General features: G+C 39.4%; 1 protein-coding gene across 3 annotated transcripts in view; it reads left to right on the top strand.

Annotated features, from left to right (window-relative positions):
- LOC136400198 (cytochrome P450 2J2-like) overlaps positions 1–21763 on the top strand; it is a 91969-nt gene that overhangs the window by 25670 nt on the left and 44536 nt on the right. For 2 of the 3 annotated variants that reach the window (XM_066376421.1, XM_066376419.1), the window contains 3 exons: positions 3801–3988; positions 7108–7246; positions 11124–11970. In XM_066376421.1, coding sequence (XP_066232518.1) covers positions 3801–3988; positions 7108–7246; positions 11124–11302 — 506 coding nt within the window. In that variant the 3' untranslated portion in view covers positions 11303–11970. The remainder of the gene's footprint in view (positions 1–3800; positions 3989–7107; positions 7247–11123; positions 11971–21763) is intronic. The other variant, XM_066376420.1, reaches the window with a different exon arrangement.

The raw sequence follows: 21763 nt of genomic DNA, 5'->3' as shown, positions 1-21763 counted from the left end.
ACAACACAAAGAAAGAAAACTACAGAACAATATCTCTAAAAATACAGATGCTAAAATTCTAAACAAAATACTAGCAAATCAAATACAACAACACATTAAAAAATAATTCATCATGATCAAGTGGGATTCATCCCAGAATCATAAGAATGGTTCAACATACGTAAAACGGTTAACATAATACACCATATCAACAAAACAATGTACAAAAATGATATGATCTTGTTAATAAATGCAGAAAAGGCATTTGATAAAATACAACATCATTTTATGTTTAAAACACTCAACAAAATGGGTTTAGAACCAAAATATCTCAACATAATAAAGGTCATTTCTGACAAACCATCAGCTAACATCATATTAAATGGCATAAAACTGAGGACTTTTCCCCTAAAATCAGGAACAAGACAAGGTTGTCCACTCTCTCCACTCTTATTCAATGAAGTGCTGGAAGGTCTAGCCAGAGCAATCAGACAAGAGAAAGAAATAAAAGGCATTCATATTGGGAAAGAAGAAGTAAAGGTTTCAGTTTTTGCAGATAATATGATCCTGTACATCGAAAACCCCAAAGGCTCCACAAAAAGACTATTAGAAACAATAAACCAATACAGTAAGGTCACAGGATACAAAATTAATATACAAAAGTCCATTGCCTTCCTATATGCCAACAATGAAACATCAAAAAATGAGCTAAAAAAAAAAACAATCCCCTTCATGGTTGCAACAAATAAAATGAAATACCTAGGAATAAACATAATAAAGAATGTAAAGGACCTATATAATGAAAACTACAAAGCATTGCTAAGGAAAATCGAAAAAGATATAATGAAATGGAAAAATATTCCTTGTTCTTGGATAGGGAGAATTAATATAGTCAAAATGACTATATTACCCAAAGCGATATACAAATTTAATGCAATTCCCATCAAAATTCCAATGTCATTTTTTAAAGAAATGGAACAAAAAATCATCAGGTTTATATGGAACTATAAAAAACCCCGAATAGCCAGAGCAATTCTAAGAAAAAAGAATGAAGCTGGGCATGACTATACCTGGCTTCAAATTATGTTATAGAGCCATGATAATCAGAACAGCATGGTATTGGCAGAAAAATAGACACTCCGACCGATGGAATAGAATGGAAAGCCCAGAAATAAAGGGGCCAACAACACACAATAGAGAAAAGAAAGCCTCTTCAACAAATGGTGCTGGGAAAACTGGAGAGCTACATGCAAAAGAATGAAACTCGACTACAGTTTGTCCCCTTCTACTAAAATTAATTCAAAATGGATCAAAGACCTCTAATATAAGACCTGAAACAATAAATTACATAGACGAAAACATTGGTACTAAACTGATGGACCTTGGTTACAAACAGCACTTTATGAATTTGACTCCAAAGGCAAGGGAAGTGAAGGCAAAAGATAAATGAATGGGACCACATCAGACTAAGAAGCTTTTGCACAGCAATAGAAACTGACAACAAAACAGACAGCCAACTAAATGGGAGAAAATATTTTCAAACAATAGCACAGATAAGGGCCTAATATCCAAAATGTACAAAGAACTCATAAAACTCAACAACAAACAAGTAAACAATCCAATAAAAATAACGGGAATAGTACATGAACAGACACTTCTCCCAGGAAGAAATACAAATGGCCAACAGATATATGAAAAGATGGTCATCTTCATTAGCTATTAGAGAAATGCAAATCAAAACTACAATGAGATACCACTTCATACCTGTTAGATTAGCTATTATCAACAAGACAGATAATAACAAGTGTTGGAGAGGCTGTGGAGAAAAAGGAACCCTCATCCACTGTTGGTGGGAATGTAAAGTAGTACAACCACTATAGAAGAAAGTATGGTGGTTCCTCAAAAAATTAAAAATAGAACTACCATATGACCCAGCAATTCCTCTACTGGGAATATACCCCCATAACTCAAAAACACTGGTATGAAAAACACATGCAGCGCCATGTTCATTGCAGCATTGTTCACAGTGACCAAGATATAGAAACAAACAAAAGTCCAACCATAAGAAATGATGACATCGGATCATTTACAATGATATGGATGGACCTTGATAACATTATACTGAGTGACATAAGTAAATCAGAAAAAACAAAGAACTATATGATTCCATACATAGGTGCAACATAAAAATGAGACTCAGAGATATGGACAAGAGTGTGGTGGTACCAGGAGTTGGGAGGAGAAAGGAGGGGGTGGGAGGAAGGGCGGGGCACAAAGAAAACCAGATAGAAGGTGACAGAAGTCTATATGACTTTGGATGATGGGTATGCAACATAATCAAATGTCAAAATAACCTGGAGATGTTTTCTCTGAACCTATGTACCTGATTGATTAAAGCCATGCCATTAAAATTAATAAAAAAATTTTTTTTAAACAAATGAAAAGAGACAAGTGAAGTTAATTATAATAATATGCTTTATTTCATTTGATGTATTAAAATATTTTATTTTCATATGAGATGAAATTATTAGAGATATCTTACAGTCCAACTCAGTTGGACTGGCCAGGTTCCAGGTGTTCAGTGTGGCTTGTGACCACAGTGCTGACAAGCATGGCTTTAGTGTATGTCCTAAAGAAAAATTAGTACTTGTAGGGTCTCTGGGTCAAAAAAGTTGAATATTTTAAAACTTCTGCTTTATGTAGTTACTTATTATCCTGAACAAATATATCAATTTGAACTGTATTTTTCTTTTAATAGTTAATTAATTCAATACTTCCTAGATATTGATCCTGAATCAGCTATTACAGGAAAAGTTCTTAAAACAAAATTTTGCCATTCAACTTCAATATAAAATACACTAAAAAGAAGGATAAGATGTCACTGACTAACTTTAGAATCAAATATGACAACAGTTTATATTATTAAAAATAAAATAAACATATAAATAACTTTATAAATTTAAAAATATTTGTGTCACAATTATAAATAAAAGGTCTTGAGAAATTTTTTTTTTTTTTTTAAAGGCTCCACTCTAAGGCTGCTTTTCCACCAATAAGAAGTGAAGGAGGGGAAAGAAACACACACCTTTCCTTTAGGGGCATGTTCCAAGTAGTAAAGTATTTCTACATACCTTCCATTGGTCAGAATTAGTCGCATGGGCACATATCATAGTCAAAGGGGACCTGGGAAATATAGTCTTTGGCTGGTAACCAGGTATCCAGCTAAAATATTATTGTAGAAAAAGGAAAAAAAACAGATATTGGGAGAAAATTAGCAGTTTCTATCATTTGTTGGGTACTTGCCTAATTCAGTTAATATGTCTCAAAATACCCTCAAGATGAAGGTAGATTTAGGCTCATAAAAAAGAAGAGAAAACTGAGGCTCAAAATGTTCAAGACACTTGCAGCAGTAATTTGGGAAAGCAAATTTTTGCAACTGGAAATGTCCTATACCAGGGCCCGCTTTCCACTCTTATTACTTCTTTGAGAAACAAGACTATAGAACTTACTATAGCCTGACCTGTGGTGGCGCAGTGGATAAAGCATCGACCTGGAACACTGAGGTCGCTGGTTCGAAGCCCTGGGCTTGCCTGGTCAAGGTACATATGGGAGTTGATGCTTCCTGCTCCTCTGCCTTCTCTTTCTCTCTCTCCTCTCTAAAGTGAATAAATAAAGTCTTAAAAAAATAAATAAATAGAAAAAAAAAGAACTTACTATATTTTAGGCATTTTGAGCCAAGTTATTTCATTCCTTAGCTTATCCAGGCTTAAGGAAAGTTATAAAATAATAAAGAATAATTAAACTTTTTTTCTCTTTTCAAGAAAAAGTACACACTGAGATCGACAGAGTGATTGGTCACTCACAGCAGCCGAGCATAGCTGTTCGAGAGCTCATGCCCTACACGAATGCCGTCGTCCATGAGGTGCTGAGAATGGGAAATATCATCCCCTTGAATGTGCCCAGGGAAGTGACAGTTGATACCACTCTGGCTGGATACCACCTGCCCAAGGTAATTAGGGGCCCAGCCTCAGATCTTGAAAATGTTTAGGCAAAGACTCGCTTTTCTTTGCTGTGGGATTTCACAGTGTTTTTTGTTTTGTTTTGGTTTGGTTTTGTATTTTCTTTTTACTACAAAATGTGTATGTAGAGATAGATACAGCCAGGCAGCTCTTTTTTTTTATTTATTTCTTTTTTTTTTAGTAAGAGAAAGACAGAGAGAGACAGACAGACAGAAAGAAAGAGAGATGAGAAGCATCAACTCATAGTTGTACCCTTAGTTCCTTTCTCATTGATTACTCTCTCATTCGTGTCTTGACAAGGAAGCTTCAGCCAAGCCACTGATCCCTTACTCAAGCAAGCGACATTGGGCTCAAGCTAGTTACCTTGGGCTTCAAGCCAGTGATTTTTGGGCTTAAGCCAGTGACGATAACGTCACGTCCATGATCCCATGTTGAATCTAGTGACGCTGCACTCAAGCCGGTGACCTCACAGTTTTAAACCTGGGTTCATGTCATCCCAAGACGACTCTCTATTCACTGAAATACTGCCTGCTCAGGCAGCAGGCAGCTGTCCTTAGTTAGACTTTGCCATGGAACCTTTTCTTTTACTTTGAAGAGCATCTTCAAGGACTTGGGACCTGCCAGACTTACATTGGAAAATTCTGCTTCACAATCCTTGGGTTATAGATTATTAAAATATGAAGGGAGAATTGAGACCACCTGGGCCAACATCACATTAATGCTGGTGCTTCCTACATCATATTCCCCAGCTGTGTATTTCAGCTTTATATGCAGCCCTGGGGTGGGACTGTCTCAGAATATAGAACTATCCAAGCCTATGCAATATTAAGCATTAGAAAAGGAGAAACAGGAACTAACACTTAAGCAGTAATTAAGTGCTATGGACTGCATAGGTTTTTTTAAAATATCTTAATCAGTCCTTTGAATAAATCTGTTATTTCTGTCCTATAAATTAGAAAGCAGGACTCCTAGTGATTCAGCTTGTGTAAGATCTCTCAACTACAAAGTGACAAGAGTTGGGTTCATAAACCAAAACTGTGCTGAATCCCAGGTTCATCATTTTTGTACAAATCGTATTCTCTACACAGGATTTGTTGTACTTTGACCTTAAAAGAATTTCTTGCAATTTCCCTTAGTTTGTCCCTGCTAAATTCCTCGTCCTCCCTCACAAAGGAAATTGTGACATCCTGCCCACCAAGTTGTGATCTCAGCAGACAGGTCTCCTTCGCCCCCTAGCGCCCTCTCTGCACACTGCACATTTATAGCTCCCTGCTCTCTCACCACCTGATCAGCTTCTGTGGGTTTGTCCATTCCAGTTGTCCATGTTCTTCAGCATGTGTTGTACCTGGAGACAAAGTTAAGAGGCATAACCAGGGGAGCTTACTCATTGTACACTTTTTGGTGATTTTCTCTGCAGAGTCATGAAAAGCAGCTACACCTGCAGCTATTGCATTCACTGTTTCTTGCTGACTGACCATGTGTTAGGAAAAGGTCAAGGCCTAAATTATTTCACGGGTGCTGCTTACATTTTTATAGCAATGAATTTAAGCTCCTGGGAACCAGCCCAGCTCTACCACTGATTTTTAACATCAACTTTAATAACCATCCTGAGAACTGAGAGATCTGAGTGACTATGTTGTAGAGGCTAGGAGCCATGGCTTTGATGTCAAGTAGACCTAGTTCAAATCATGGCTCTGCCTTCTCCTATCATGTGACTCAGGGCATGTTATTGAACCTCTCAGAGCCTCCATTTCTTTATTTGTAAGATGCATTAAAACATGCTTCCCCAGTCAAGGTAAAATCAGGTCATGTGTGTAAAACATTAAATCTAGTGTTTAGTATAAAAAGTACTTAGATAGCAGTTGTTCTTTATTAATTCAATAAATGTTCACAAATCACCTGAAATGCCCAGTCTTGGAAAATCAACCCTGAGGAAAATAACCATGCAAGTGCCTACTCAGAAGCCGTGAGACGGCCCCGCTGAAAAAAATCACAGGTTTCAATAAATATGAGGCTGGCTGGACTGGGGAGTAGAAACAGGAACAGTCAGAGTAGGCTGCTAAAGGAAGTGATGTTTGAGCTGAGGTTAGAAGAATGCTTTTTAGACAGCTCAATGATAAACCAAGAAGAAATTCAGATATTGTAAACAACATTCATAAAGCGAATAGGCACATAGCTGTTTGAGAGGCTGGAAGAAGACTAATGTAATGCAAGTGCAAGCAAAAGAGAGAGCAAGCGGCTCAGACAGGGGTCAGGCACTGGATCTGTCACCTAAGAGTGATGGGAAGCTATTGAAGGGTTCGATCAAGTTCAGGATATGGGTGTGAGGGTAGACGGGCATGACATAATTAAATCCTATTCAAAGCTCACTCTGAATTCAGAACATAGAGCTGACTAAAAGTCTATGGAGCATAGTTGATCTGCTATTATAACCATATAAGCAAGCAAGGTGGTAGCCTGGATTAGCTGGCAACAGTGGACATGGGATGGATGTGGCAGAATTAAGGGAAATATTAAGTAAAAGTAACTGAAAGACTAGATGTAGACAGAATTAGGGAAAAGGAGGCATTAAGGAGGACCCGTGGGTTTCTTGCTAGGCACCTGCATGGATAAGGGTTCCTTTTACTGGGCAACTTGATTCTATTATTAAATCTCCTGTGCAGTCTGGCGACATTGGAGGGAAGACAATGGGAGAAACAGGAATGAATGAGACATCATTTCTCTTGTTAGAGCTGCCATAGTCATCACCTCACTGAGCAGCTGGGCTGATCTGGTACAGTACTGACTGGCTTAGCTCATATGTGATGCTCGCCTTGAGGCATGCATGTCCTCTCTCAAGTCCTACAGTGACTTGTCCCTGCAGAGGAGATCCATGCTACAGTCAAAGTAATAACTCCCAGCAGGCATTTCTAGTCTATCATTGCAACTTGTCCTATGGCAAAGAGCAGGGCCCTGGGAAATTAGGACAGGGGTGGTTGGGCTCAGAAGATGGTGGGCTGGAGATGGGAAGATATGGTCAGGCCCTGGTTTGGATGCCAGGGACATTCACCCCTCTGCAAAGGTTTGTTGTGTGGGTCAACCTTGCCTGAGTCTTTCCTGCCTTCTTTAGGGGACCCTGGTCATGACCAATCTGACTGCACTGCACAGGGACCCTGCAGAGTGGGCCACCCCTGACACATTCAATCCAGAGCATTTCCTCGAGAATGGACAGTTTAAGAAAAGGGAAGGCTTTCTGCCTTTCTCAGTCGGTGAGTTCTAAAAATACAGTTGTCTGAATCCAGAGTTCCCCTCTCAGCCCTCCCCTGCTCTTCTTCCAGCATCCTTTGCTTTAAATGTCTACAGACAGCCCTGCCAAGTGAGACTTGCTGTGTCCGTTGCTCCACCTCAGGGGTCCCAGGGCTGGTGTTGCTTCAGGCTGCCCTGACCTTCTGAGCCACTGCTTGTCTCAGATGGAGATTTCAGCTTTGCCTTATTCAGTCCCCCAGGACATTGGAGACAGAGACTCAGATCCACATCTTGGTCACAGAAAAGGCTGTCCATTTGCCATCTTTTATAAACATCTCAAGTCTTTTAAGGACCGCCAACTCACATGGAACTAGAGCTAATTTATAATTGGGAGATGGGGTCAATGAAAATGGCTCATGGCTTATCATTATGGGCATTAGGAGTGACCCTGAGAGCCATGGCTTGACTAGATGCAAGTTACTCTAGATGCACTTTTCTTTTGCCTTTTTAAATTTTAATTATGCTGTAAAAATCTAGTTAACGCATTTACATGGTTGACAAGTTGAGTGGTACAAAACAGGGTGCTGAGAAAACCCACATTTCCCGGGCAGCCAGATCCAAAATGCTGTTTTCACTAACAACATTGTAAAATCAGTGACAAAAAGGCCTAGTACAGGGGTTCCCAAACTTTTTACACAGGGGGCCAGATCACTGTCCCTCAGACCATTGGAGGGCCAGACCATAAAAAAAAAATGAACAAATCCCTATGCACACTGCACATACCTTATTTTAAAGTAAAAAAACAAAACGGGAACAAATACAATATTTAAAATAAATAACAAGTATATTTAAATAAACAAACTGACCAGTATTCCAATGGGAACTATGGGCCTGCTTTTGGCTAATGAGATGGTCAATGTGCTCCTCTCACTGACCACCAATGAAAGAGGTGCCCCTTCCGGAAGTGCAGCGGGGGCTGGATAAATGGCCCCAGGGGGCCGCATGCAGCCCACGAGCCATAGTTTGGGGACCCCTGTCCTAGTGCATTGAGTTAGGTATGTTTCATGAATTATTTCAAGTAGTTTCCAAATTCCTTAGTTCTAGAAATATCTGTGAGCTTTTATGCGCCCAAGCGGTCAGCCCTGAGGATATGACAATGATGCAGTAGATATTAGAGCTGTTCTCTTGGATCTTGTGTTCCAGCTTAAGCTTACAAGGTCCATATTAGTGTCACTATGTTAGATATCAAGAAACTGAGGCTTAAAGGGGTTAACAATGGCATTTTTTACAACTGTTACTGTCTTTTTTATACTTTCTTTTGACACTCAGTTTAATTTATTCTTTGAACATGTATTACTTAGGGAGAACATAAATTATTACACACACAAGAGAGATGGGGGTAGTGACTAGTGTGGGGTGTTCTGGCCCAGGTATGTGAAAAAGGTTTTGCAAAGAGAAGGAACGGCAGAAATCTGGAGAGCGCAACTGAGCACAAGCACAATGTGGCAGTGTCTACACAGAGTGGCTCTGGCAGTGATTGAAGAGGAGTTAAATGCATGAGAAACTGTAAACATGTCAAGGAAATGGGAGGAAGTTACAAATAGGAAAGGAAGATAATAAAATGAACTGTGTGATGTTGGACTGAAACAGAGGTTATCAATATGAACTCAGATTTTTGTTGGGTAGGTAGGCAGATCTAGAAGTAAACACAGACATAAATGTGTGCATATATATCCTTATAAAAATATACTCACAGAATATAAATATATAGATTCCCCAGTTCTCCACACTGAGATGCCCTGGGAGCGACACCACCTGATACCAATGAGCAAGTCTAATGTCCAGATCTTAGTTTCTACATATCATTATCCACGAAAAAGAAGGAGGACTTCTGGGGAAAATGGTGATTCCCGGATGGGGGAAGGGAAGCATGAGATAAGCCTAGGACATATTTTTCTGCCTGAAGTAAAAATATACCAGTTTGAATGCTCATTTACTAGGCAAATCTAGAGTATAGTGAGATTAAAACACCAATAACACATTTTAATCCATTGAAAAAAATAGGGATCTGTGAATTCATACTGATATAAATAAATGAGTGAATAAATAAAATAGAGCAGATAGAAAGCATTTCCTTTAAAAGAATGCTAACTAATAATGTGGGAGAAATGATGGAATTTTAAAACTCCTAAATGGGCACCCATTAGAATAATTAATAATTTGGCCAAGAAATAGTAATGGAAACTAATTCAATGAAGAATGTTTATTAACTTTGTCTCAAAGTAGCATTTATTAATTTCAAAGAGAAAAGATTAACTTTACAAGAGAGAATTAGTAGACACCACTGTAACAAGTTTAACATCACCAGAAATGGGACAAATCAAAATCGTGTACTACTTCCTGGGATAAAATGGGAAGAACACAGCCTCAGTCAGGTAATGTTGCACCAGAAATACATGACTTCACAACCTGACCCTAATCTTGTAGGAATGTGAGAGACATTTATCAAAGAATTAGTCTTTCATCTTCAGAAGTGCCAAAATCATGCAAGTTGAGAAGTCATTTGCATGGCAGCCAAATGCAATTCCTGATACTAAACTAGATAGACCCTTTCACTGAAAAACAGACATTATTGGGAGAATGGCAAAACCTGAGTAGGATGTGAAGAGAAGATGGTGGTAATTTCCTGATATGGTAGTTTTATCAGATAATGTCCTTGTTTGAGGGAATTCATTCTGAAGATCTCATGGGTAGCATAGGTGATTTATTCTCAAATAAAAAAACAAGCTTTTTGTCTTATTCTTGCACGTTTTCCGTACATTTGAAATTAATTCAGAATAAAAGGCACAATGTGGAAAGTATCCCAGTAAAGAATTGTAATACACAGAAAGTTATTTTGATAATGGTACCACCCAAAAGATTTATTTAAAAGTATTTTTTTTTAATTTTGCTCTTTTGGGTTCTCTTTCTTTTTTTTTTTTTTTATAATTAAACAAGTGAAGTTACCAATAAGCTATATGACAGCAAGAAGGTATATTATTATCCAGAAGGTGTATTAAAATCCTTTGCTTGCTCGTTACATTATATTATTTGGATTCAGTGTGCAGCTTACACAATATATAAAATAAAGTCCCCAGTTTAGAAACATTTCCACTAATGCCTAGAGAAGTTACTTAATTTGCCCCAAATCACAGGTATAGAAAGTGGTTGAGTTGAAGTGAATCTCTGTTCTTCTTCCTCCAGTTCTGGACTCAGAACAGGGACAGGGATGTGGCCCCGACAGGGGCCAGTGTGAGCCATGCAGTAAAAGCCTAGGGCTCCATGTTGGAGTCAAAGACAGTCCTGGGGGAAGGACCATCAGACACAAGGATTGTTCAAGGAGGGAGGCAGAAGCTGTTCCAGTGTAGAGGGCCGTCTACATCAGGGAGGTCCCTGATCTTTAAGGAGGAAAACGTGATCTGGGTGAAAGATGACTTGTACTTAGGAAGCCATGCTCTGATATTTACTGCCTTATACTTTTGGATAGTATTCTTTTAAGGATTGAAAACAAATTAACAAAGTGTTGTTTTCTGCTTTTGTCACTGTTGTTTGTTAACTGATTTTTAGAGCCCGTAGGCTAGCCATCCACTATGTAGGTCAGCCCAGGACTCACACTTCTGTCATCACCTACACCCTGCACCTTCACCTGCCTGATCCCCGAAGGCATTGGAGTGAGTCCAGACATATGTTTTCTCTGTTTGCCGGTGGCTGTCAGATTAAATGAGCCTCTGTGCGAAAAGCCACAGAGCCTAGCAGGCCCGTCTGCTGTTCAAGTTTGCAGGACATGGGAGAAGATTTCAGTCCCTGCTGGGCACTGACACCAATTGAAAAGATAACTCATCTTATGTTCTTGTCTTTCAGGAAAGCGGGCATGCCTTGGAGAACAGTTGGCCAAGTCTGAGCTGTTTATTTTCTTCACCTCCCTCTTGCAAAAATTTACCTTTAAGCCCCCTGATAATGAGGAGCTGAGCCTGGAATTCAGACTGGGCCTCACCATCTCCCCAGTCAGCCACCGGCTCTGTGCTGTTCCTCGGGCATGAAGGTGCTGGGGAAGAAGAGGGGAAAGGAAAGCAGGAGGAATGGGCATGTCCTCTGAAGCACGGGCACCTGCTCAGAAGTGAGGGAACAGAGTGGAAGTGGCTCTGAGGAAAGTTTGAAGGAACTGGACTCAGAGGAAACTGGATTCAAATCCAGTTTTGTTATCTCCTCCCAGTTAGCCATGAGCCAATCATGTGTCTCTCGAATATGTCCCCAATGATATTCCTAGAATAAAACCAATCCCATCAGACCTTGAACTTCTTAAATATATGGGATCTTATCTTCCATTTATTTTCTTCTTTTCTTTATATTTTCCAATCAGATTACCCAAATAAGAGAGTGAGAAATTGGCCAAAATACTTCAAATACTGTGATGAGTCTCGTCCGTAAAACAATGGACTTTGTTAAAGGCAACTCTGGGTTCAATTCCTGCTTTTCTGTACATCTGTCCTGATTCTGGATGAGCAGTCATGCACACTCTCCTTGTGGAATAAATGCAAAGCCACCAGGCACTCATCCTAACTTAATAGATGAATAGGGACCCAAAGTCAAGAGAGTATGACCACAATGAATATGAAACCTAGGGAACAATGACTGGGAGTAACTGAAGTTTCTGGCAATATAAAATGACACCTTTTTTTTTCCTCAAATCTCATTAGAATGTGTTAGGGCAAAATGTATCCTCAAGGCACAAACTGCCCCTCCCAACCCGTCCTCAGTAAGAACATGATGAACTGTACCTAATCTTTAAATTGTCCAAACAAGAGCTCCTTACCAAAGGAGGCAGGAAATGAAACAACAGAAGAATACCACAAGCCCAGCTTGGATGCCTGGTAACCAGTGTCAACAGAAACTGCCAGAAGGAGGCAGCAGAGTATAAAACTAACCCCCTCATCCCTGCTCAGGGCTGACTCTCTTATTGGGCTCAGTCTACCAGCACCCAGGTGCCTACAATAAAACTCTCTTTTCTACACTTTAGTTCTGCATTGTTGAAAAGACTCCTGCAGGTCCATGGCCTTTCAGAGAGATCTAATACGAGCTCTCGCCCTGCCCAAGCATCACACAAGGATTTTGTTATCTGACATCTGCAACTCTCTTATTTCTCATCTAGTCTGAAAGCTCCAGAACCCCTACCCTTTTCCTTTGCATCAGTGCCTCACACACAGTGTGTAAGCATATGACATTCTCTCTGGCATCTGGGCCAGGGCACAGATTTTATCCAAAGCAATGCAGCCTGTGAGTCTTTTCTCCACTGCTGTCCTGCAAACATAAACACACGACAGTCCCCTAAATTTTTTTTCTAGTTATTTTTTATTGATTTTAATGGGGTGACATTGATAAATCAGGGTACATATGTTCAGAGAAAACATCTCTAGGTTATTTTGACATTTGATTATGCTGCATTCCTATCAGCCAAAGTCCAATTGTCTTCCGTCACCTTCTAACTGGTTTTCTTTTTGCTTCTCCCCTCTGCCAACCCCCTCCCTCTCCTCCCCCCCCCCATAACCCTCACACTCTTGTCCAAGTCTCTAAGTCTCATTTTTATGTTCCACCTATGTATGGAATCATATAGTTCTTAGTTTTTTCTGATTTACTTATTTTGCTCAGTATAATGTTATCAAGGTCCATCCATGTTGCTGTAAATGATCTGATGTCATCATTTCTTATGGCTGAATAGTATTGTATTCCATAGTATATATGTACCAAAGCTTTTTAATCCACTCATTCACTGACGGACACTTGGGCCATTTCCAGATCTTCACTATTGTGAACAATGCTGCCAAAAATATGGGGGTGCATTTCTTCTTTTCAAACAGTGCTATGGTGTTCTTTGAGTATATTCCTAAAAGTGGGATACCTGGGTCAAAAGGCAGTTTGATTTTTAATTTCTTGAGGAATCTCCATACTGTTTTCCACAGTGGCTGCACCAGTCTGTATTACCACCAGCAGTGCAGAAGGGTTCCCTTTTCTCCACATCCTCGCCAGCACTTATTCTGTGTTGTTTTGTTGATGAGCACCATTCTGACTGGTGTGAGGTGATATCTCATTGTGCTTTGAATTTGCATTTCTCTAATGATTAGTGATGTTGAGCATTTTTTCATAAGCCTATTGGCCATCGGTATGCTCTCTTTGGAGAAGTGTCTATTCATTTCTTTTACCCATTTTTTTATTGGATTGTTTGTATTGCTGGTATTGAGTTTGCAAGTTCTTTATAAATTTTGGTTATTAACCCCTTATCAGACCTATTGTCAAATATGTTCTCCCATTGTGTAGTTTGTCTTTTTATTCTGTTCTTATTGTCTTTAGCTATGCAGAAGCTTTTTAGTTTGATATAGTCCCATTTGTTTATCCTGTCTTTTATTTCACTTGCCCATGGAGATAAATCGGCAAATATATTGCTACGAGAGATGTCAGAGAGCTTACTGCCTATGTTTTCTTCTAAGATGCTTATGGTTTTATGGCTTACATTTAAGTATTTTATCCATTTTGAGTTAAGTTTTGTGAATGGTGTAAGTTGGTGGTCTAGTTTCATTTTTTTGCAGGTAGCTGTCCAATTTTCCCAACACCATTTGTTGAAGAGGCTGTCTTTACTCTAATGTATGCGCTTACCTCCTTTGTCAAAAATCAGTTGTCCATAAAAGTGTGGGTTTTTTTCTGGGTTCTCAGTTCTATTCCATTGATCTTTATGCCTGTTCTTATGCCAGTACCAGGCTGTTTTGAGTACAATGGCCTTGTAGTATAACTTGATATCCGGAAGTGTGTACCTCCCACTTTATTCTTCCTTTTCAAGATTGCTAAGGCTACTCGTATTCTCTTTTGGTTCCATATAAATTTTTGGAATATGTGTTCTATATCTTTGAAGTAAGTCATTGGTATTTTAATCAGTATTGCATTGAATTTATAAATTGCTTTGGGTAATATAGACACTTTAATGATGTTTATTCTTCCTAACCATGAACATGGTATATGCTTCCACTTGTTTGTATCTTCCCTGATTTCTTTTATCAATGTTTTATAATTTTCTGAGTACAAGTCTTTAATATCCCTGGTTAAATTTATCCTAGGTATTTTATTTTTTTGGTTGCAATGGTAAAGGGGATTGCTTCCTTAATTTCTCTTTCTGACAGTTCATTGTTAGTGTATAAAAATGCCTCTGATTTCTGAGTATTAATTTTATATCCTGCCACCTTGCTGAATTCATTTATCATATCTAGTAATTTTTTGACTGAGACTTTAGGGTTTTCTATATATAATAGCATATAGTCTGCAAATAATGATAGTTTTACTATTTCTTTTTTAATTTGGATGCCTTTTATTTCTTCTGTTTGTCTGATTGCTGTGGTTAGGACTTCCAGAACTATGTTGAGTAAGAGTGGTGAAAGGGGGCACCCCTGCCTTGTTCCTGATCTTAAGGGGATTGCTTTTAACTTTTTCCCATTGAATATGATGTTGGCTGTGGGTTTGTCATAGATGGCCTTTATCATGTTGAGGTATGTTCCCTGTATTCCCACTTTGTTGAGAGTTTTGATCATGACTAGGTGCTGGATTTTATCAAATGCTTTTTCTGCATCTATTAAAATTATCATGTGGTTTTTCTCCATCCTTTTGTTTATGTGATCAATCATATTGATTGATTTGTGAATATTATACCAGCCTTGCCTCCCAAGAATAAATCCCACTTGATCATGGTGTATGATTTTTATCATATATTGCTGGATCCAGTTTGCTAATATTTTGTTGAGGATTTTAGCATATAAACTCATCAGGAATATTGGCCTATAATTTTCTTTCTTTGTGTTGTCTTTGCCTGGTCTTGGAATCAGAATTATACTCACTCATAAAAGGAGCTTGGCAGTCTTCCTTCCTCTTGAATTTTTAGAAATAGCTTGAGAAGGAAGGAGTTAGTTCTTCTTTGAATATTTGGTAGAATTCACTTGTGAAGCCATCAGGCCCAGGACTTTTCCTTTTTGGGAGTTTTTTGATAACTGTTTCAATCTCATTTGTTGTAATTGGTCTGTTTAGGTTTTCTGATTCTTCCAGAATAATTTTTGGAAGATTATATGTTTCAAGGAATTTGTCCATTTCATCTAGGTTGTCTAGTTTTTGGCGTACAGTTCTTCATAGTATTTTCTACAATATTTTGTATTTCTGTTGTGTCAGTTGTTATTTCTCCACTCTCATTCTAATTTTATTTATTTGAGTCCTCTCCTTTTTTCTTAGTGAGTCTGGTTAAAGGTTCATCGATCTTGTTTACCTTTTCAAAGAACCAGCTTCTACTTTCATTGATCCTCTATATTGTTTCTTTAGCCTCTATGTCATTTATTTCTGCTCTGATCTTTATTATTTCCTTCCTTCTACTAGTTCTGGGCTTTACTTGCTGTTCTTTTTCTAGTTCTTTTAGATGCAGGGTCAGTTGTTTATTATAGCTTTTTCTAGATTCTTGAGGCATGCCTGTAATGCTATGAACTTTCCTCTCAGGACTGCTTTTGCTATGTCCAATAAATTTTGAGTTGATGTATGTTCGTTATTCGTTTCTAGGAAGCTTTTAATTTCTTCTTTGATCTCATTGTTAACCCATTCATTATTTAATAACATGCTGTTTAGTTTCCTAGTGTTTGAGTATTTTTCCGTTTTTCTGTTGTGGTGGATTTCTAGTTTAATGCCATTGTGATCAGAGAAGTGCTCGATATGATTTCAATCTTCTTAAATTTGTTGAGAACGCTTTTGTGTCCTAACATATGGTCTATTCTAGAGAATGTACCATGAGCACTTGAAAAGAATGTATATTCTGCTGCTTTAGGGTGAAAGGTTATAAAGATATTTATTAAATCGAGTTGATCTAGTATGTCCTTTAAGTCTGCTGTTTTTTTGTTAATTTTGTTTTTTGAGGATCTATCTAGTGATGTTAGTGGAGTATTTAATACTACTATTATAGTATTGCTGTTGATCTTGCACTTTAAATTCATCAAAGTCTGCTTTATATATTTAGGTGCTCCTATATTAGGTGCGTATATATTTATAACGGTTATATCTTCTTGTTGGATTGCTCCCTTTATCATTATGCAGTGATCTTCTTTATCTCTTACTATAGACTTTGTTTTAAAGTCCATTTTGTCTGATATAAGTATTGCTACCCCAGTTTTTTTTCATTTCCATTTGCTTGAAATATTTTTTTCCATCCTTTTATCTTCAGTCTATGTGCATCTTTTGTTTTAAAGTGTGTCTCTGGTAGACAGCAAATGTTTGGGTCCTGTTTTCTTATCCACGCAGCTACCCTATGTCTTTTGATCGGATCATTTAATCCATTTACATTTAAGGTTATTATTGATATGTAATTGTTTATTGCCATTTTTTTCTTTAAAATTGTATTCCTCTTTTGCTATATTCTTTTTCTCCATTGATCTGTTTACAACAGGCCCCTTACCATTTCTTGCAGCAGCCTTGGTTTGGTTGTAGTGAATTACTTGTGTTTTGTTTTTTTTTCTAGAAAGCTTTTTATTTCTCCTTCAATTTTAAACAATAGCCTTGCTGGATAAAGTAGTCTTGGTTGTAGGTTCTTGTTCTGCATTACTTTGAATATATCTTGCCATTCACTTCTGGCCTCGAGTTTTTCTGTTGAGAAGTCAGAAGTCATCCTTATGGGGCCTCCTTTGTAGGTGATAGTCTTTTTTTCTCTAGCAGCTTTTAATATCTTCTCTTTATCACTTAGTTTTGGTATTTTAATTATGATGTGTCTTGGTGTAGATTTCTTTGGGTTTTTCTTTAATGGAGTTCTCTGTGCTTCTTGAACTTGTGAGATGTTTTCCTGCCTTAATTGAGGGAAGTTTTAAGCTATGATATGTTTGAACAAAGTCTCTATCCCTTGTTCTTTCTCTTCTTCTTCAGGAACCCCTATGATGCGGATGTTGTTTCTCTTTATATTGTCACAGAGCTCTCTTAAGAGTTTCTTCAGACATTTTGAGTCTCTTTTCTTTTTTCTGCTCTGCTTCTGTGCCTTTATTTATCTTGTCCTCTAACTTGCTGATTCAATTCTCAGCTTCATCCATCCTGCTTTTAATTCCTTCCATTTTGTTCTTCATTTCTGATATTGTATTTGTCATTTCTGACTGATTCTTTTTTATTATTTCAATGTCCTTTTTTATATTTGCTATCTCTTTATTTAGGTGTGTGTAATGACCATCTATTGTTGTTCTAATATCTTTGAGCATCCTAACAATCATTATTTTAAACTCTGCATCTGGTAATTTGGTTATATCTGACTCATACAGGTCCTTTTCTGGGGATTTCTCTTGATTCATTTGAGTTGCATTTCTCTGCCTTCTGATTTTGTCTGTGTAAAAGGTGGTTTTGGCCACTGGAGTCCACTGGGTGTGGCCTCTGTGTTCCCTGGTGTGGTCTGTCTGCAGGCCCACCACCCCCTCTGCTGTGGCTGCCTAGGGCATTCGGGTATGGGCACTGCCAGTGCCTGCCCACTGGGGCTGTTGCTGTGGTTTCCACCTCTCCTTCACGGGAGTTTCTGTGATCACGTGCTCAGGTGTACAAACCTTAGTGGCCTTGGCCTTCACCCCGCCCCCATGGGTGGCATTATGCTTGACCCTGAGGGCAGTGGTGAGCACCTTTGCTCAGTCTCCACCTGTTTTCAGGCTTTCGCCCCACCCTTGCAGGAGGAGCCTGCTCGTGAGCTGGTAGACCGCTGCAAGCCTTGGCTCCACCAGCTGGTGGGACTGCATGCCTACGCTCAGTAGCGGGACTATGCCTGTTCTGTGCTTTTGGCTCCACCCCTGCAGGAGGAGCCAGCTCCCACGTCAGGCCACAAGCCTCGGTTTCACGGGCAGGTTAAGGCTGTGCTCTTGTGCCCTTGCTCAAGGGCAGGTCTCCACACCTTCCAGGGCTCCTGCCCTTCTACCGCTGGCTTGATTGCAGGCGGCCCACAGCTGGGCTTGAACACTTTTGCACATCCCCTCTTCCCTAGCCAGGCAAGACTGAGCTCACACATGGGCTTCAGTGGTGGCCAGCCGGCTTCTGCCCTTGCCAACAGAACCGTGCTTCTGCGTCCCACCACTGCCCACCCTTGGGCGAGCCCTCAGCCATGTGGGTGGGGGCACTGCAGCTCAGACCCTAAGACTCACTACTGTAGTCCCGAAAGCTCCCTCCTTCTAAGGACTCTGCTCTGAGTGCCGCGGTAGAGTTTGTTTGGCTGGTGTCCTGCTTTCCTTTGCTGGTGTTGCTGTTTCCAGGGGAAATATTTGCTTCAGATTTGGGGAGTGACTCGTCCCAGAGGTTAGGGTGGCTGTCTCTCAAAATATTTCTTCCTGTGCCTCCTAGATTTACACTCTCTTCCTGCTACTCCAGATGTTTCCTCTCTCCCTGTCCCCCGGAGCCATGGGTGAGTGGTTGTGAGAGAGGTTTTCTGTGCGGTCCCTTTAAGAAGAATCCTGGGTCTGAGAAATCAGTCTCTTTCTCAAAAACAGTATCCTGTCTTGTTTTCGGCTAAATACTATCCATATGCCTCTTCTAGGCTCTGGGGCTGCAGGCTGGGGCTTTGTTCCTGGGACTCAGGACACTCCTCTCTCTGCTAAACTCACTTCCCACCACGTGAGTCTCTCCCGGCTGCTGTTCACTCTGGGGAGCTGGGCAGCCCTCTCCACATTTTTGCTTTTTCTACCAGTCTCAGTGTGGTTTCTTTAGTGTTCCTTGGTTGAAGAGTCCTCTTAGTTTAGTCCAAAGTTCGTTTTTCCAGATGATGGTTTTTAAAATTAGTTTGTAATCCACTTTGGTTCTGGGAGGTGGAAGTTGGTATGTCCACCTAATCCATCACCATCCTGTCTTCTTCCAAGTCCCCTAAATTATAACTAGGTCCAGGGCCAGAGGATTTATAAGCAGAAAAGGATATGGACACACAGGATAATCTAAGTTTCAATGGAAATGTGCCCAGGTCAGGCACAGGAGGCCTGCATGCATTCGGGAGAGGGGCCAACAAGGGACTCTCAGAGTGCCCTACATATTTACAGACAGAGAGCAGGGCTGGTTACGTGACTAATCAGGACAGCTCTCCTGGGTGAGGAAGCTGCTTTGTTAGACCAGCAAATTCCAGAGCTCTAAGTCTTCCCAACAGAGGTTCCATCCCCGGTACTAATTCAAGGCCAACTGGAATTCAGAATTTGAGGTGAGGGGAAGGAAACTATTCAGTGGAAAACAGCTCAAGGTGATATAACATGGTTGTGAAGAAAGCAGGGCTATGAGGCAGCCCTGGGACCATGTCCCTCTTCAGCTCTTCCCTCCTCTGTTCAGCTTGGTCTGCTTTCCCTCTTCCCTACCAGTCTGAGCTAGTCTGTCTCTCTGCTCCTGCACAAGTCTGTTTTGCTCAGCTCCAGTGAGAGGTCTTCAGTGTTTCAACTCAGCCAGGGAAACACAATCTTTGGTCTTTGGTGAAAAGGGAAAATGCATTCCTTGGGCTAGATTGGAGCTAGATTATATAGAAAGAAGGCTCCACCCATGGTCACTGATTGGTTCATCTAATACAAATGAGGACTCCAAATCCTTGCAGTTTGATTGGTCCAAAAAGCATAGCCTTATTGTTCAAAATGGAGCTGCTCTTATTGGTTAATAAAGATGTTGATGGGGGGGGGGGGTTAGAGCTGCACTGCTTTATTTGGATGGGGAAGCCTCAGTCCTATTGGTTAAAAATGGATTCCAGAAACTCCTCAAGGAATGGTGAAATAGCAGAAACACAGTCTAGAAAGGCAGTTCGGTGCAGGAGGCACACAGCTTAGTACAGGCTCTCCCTGAAATGCAATTTGCACAACAGGCCCCTGTGAAGAAATGGCTGCTGGCTCTGTATTGCTTTCTTTGTTTCTTTAATAGTATAACTAAATTTTTATATCCAAAACTATATTCATGTGTGCTACTTTTCCAACCTTGAGACTATTTCATATTATAAAGACTGTGCTCTTTTTTTACTAGCCCATTTCAAAAATAAAGAATTTTGCTGATAATTAAACTTTGTTCCCCCCATACATCACAAAACAATTTTTTGTATTGTCTTTTCTACCTTCTTTAATAAATGATAGCATTATAATCTTATAAAACAAAACAAAACAGAAAATATGATTAAGCCCAGTTAAGACACCAGGAGCCCTTCTTAGCAGGCATCTTCGTTTCCAAGTCCAACTCTGGGGTCAAGCCCTTCTCCCTGTAAGCTAACTCCAGCCCACTGTGCCAGCCTGTTGCTAAGCTACCAAGATGGAAGGAGTAGAGCATTAAGGGGTGAGAACATTCCAGGGACTTTGAATTTCTTCTCAACCCTATCTGTCCCACTATCTGTCTCTCTCTGTCATAAATAAATAAATAAATTAATTAATTCTAGGGGCCTGGGGTGAGATTCAAAAAACCTCAAAGACAAATGATTTCTATATGCATACTTTTAGAAAAATGACTAGATATTCATAGCAGACAAAGAGGGTCAAAGACATTCATACACAAAGGCATAAACATGTGAAAGCCTCTGGTGCAGGTCTGAGGTCAAGTACACCAGGCATAGAAATCACAGTGCTCAGACACCAGGTAGGAGAACAGGTTGGATAAAGCTTTAAAGACTCTTAAATGCCATTTTCAAGAGTTCAGATCCTGTTCCAATAGTTTCCAAGGTGGATTTGAATTTACACCAAGGATTGCACAAGGCTTCATTGGGATGATGAAAAATTGTTTGAATTTCTGTTATTATTGCTACAACATCCATTTAATAAAATATCCAATAAAACAAAGCAGTGTCAAACTGATTTTCAAAAATAACCAAGTATATTCAATCCCATTACACTCACCATAGAATATGAATTTGGTGCATGAAGATTTTTTTACTCTATAAACAAAAATATTGCAAATATTGTTCTTATTTTTAATTCTTTAATTTTATTTAATGTGTTTTATAACATTCACAATTTATGACTATAGTAAAACATGTATATGAATTATAAATACCTAAATGAATTACATTGTGGGTGCATGTTGTAAAGTATTTATTAATGGATGTGCATAATTAAAATGTTTGAAGGCCAGTCCACAAATAATAAAAAGTCATCAAAGGGTTTCATATAAAACAGTGGCTTGTTAACATCTGATTTTGAATGTATCACTCTGGTAACAGTTCAGAGAGTGATTAAAGGACAAAAAGAACAGAGGCAGGGAAACCATTTACAAGGATGTTTCGGTAGCCATGGAGGGAAATAAGGGTGTTTAACAGTTGTTTTCTGTTGTTTGAAACTCCAAGAATAAAATGCATTTGAGAATATTGGCAAGCAAAGGGTGCCACCTTGCTACTGGGCTGCACAGTCCGAGAGTCTGGGGATGTCGGGGCAAAAGAAGTTCTCCTTTTCACCCAAAATAACTCGGGCTTTTAGTAGCAGGAATAGGGCCACACCAAAAAATTTTGCTGTGTTTTCAAAGATTTGGGGGATTTCTTCTGG

The sequence above is a fragment of the Saccopteryx leptura genome, chromosome 3 (assembly GCF_036850995.1).
Source record: "Saccopteryx leptura isolate mSacLep1 chromosome 3, mSacLep1_pri_phased_curated, whole genome shotgun sequence".
NCBI lineage: Eukaryota > Metazoa > Chordata > Mammalia > Chiroptera > Emballonuridae > Saccopteryx > Saccopteryx leptura.
This window is presented reverse-complemented; position numbering and strand designations above follow the sequence as displayed.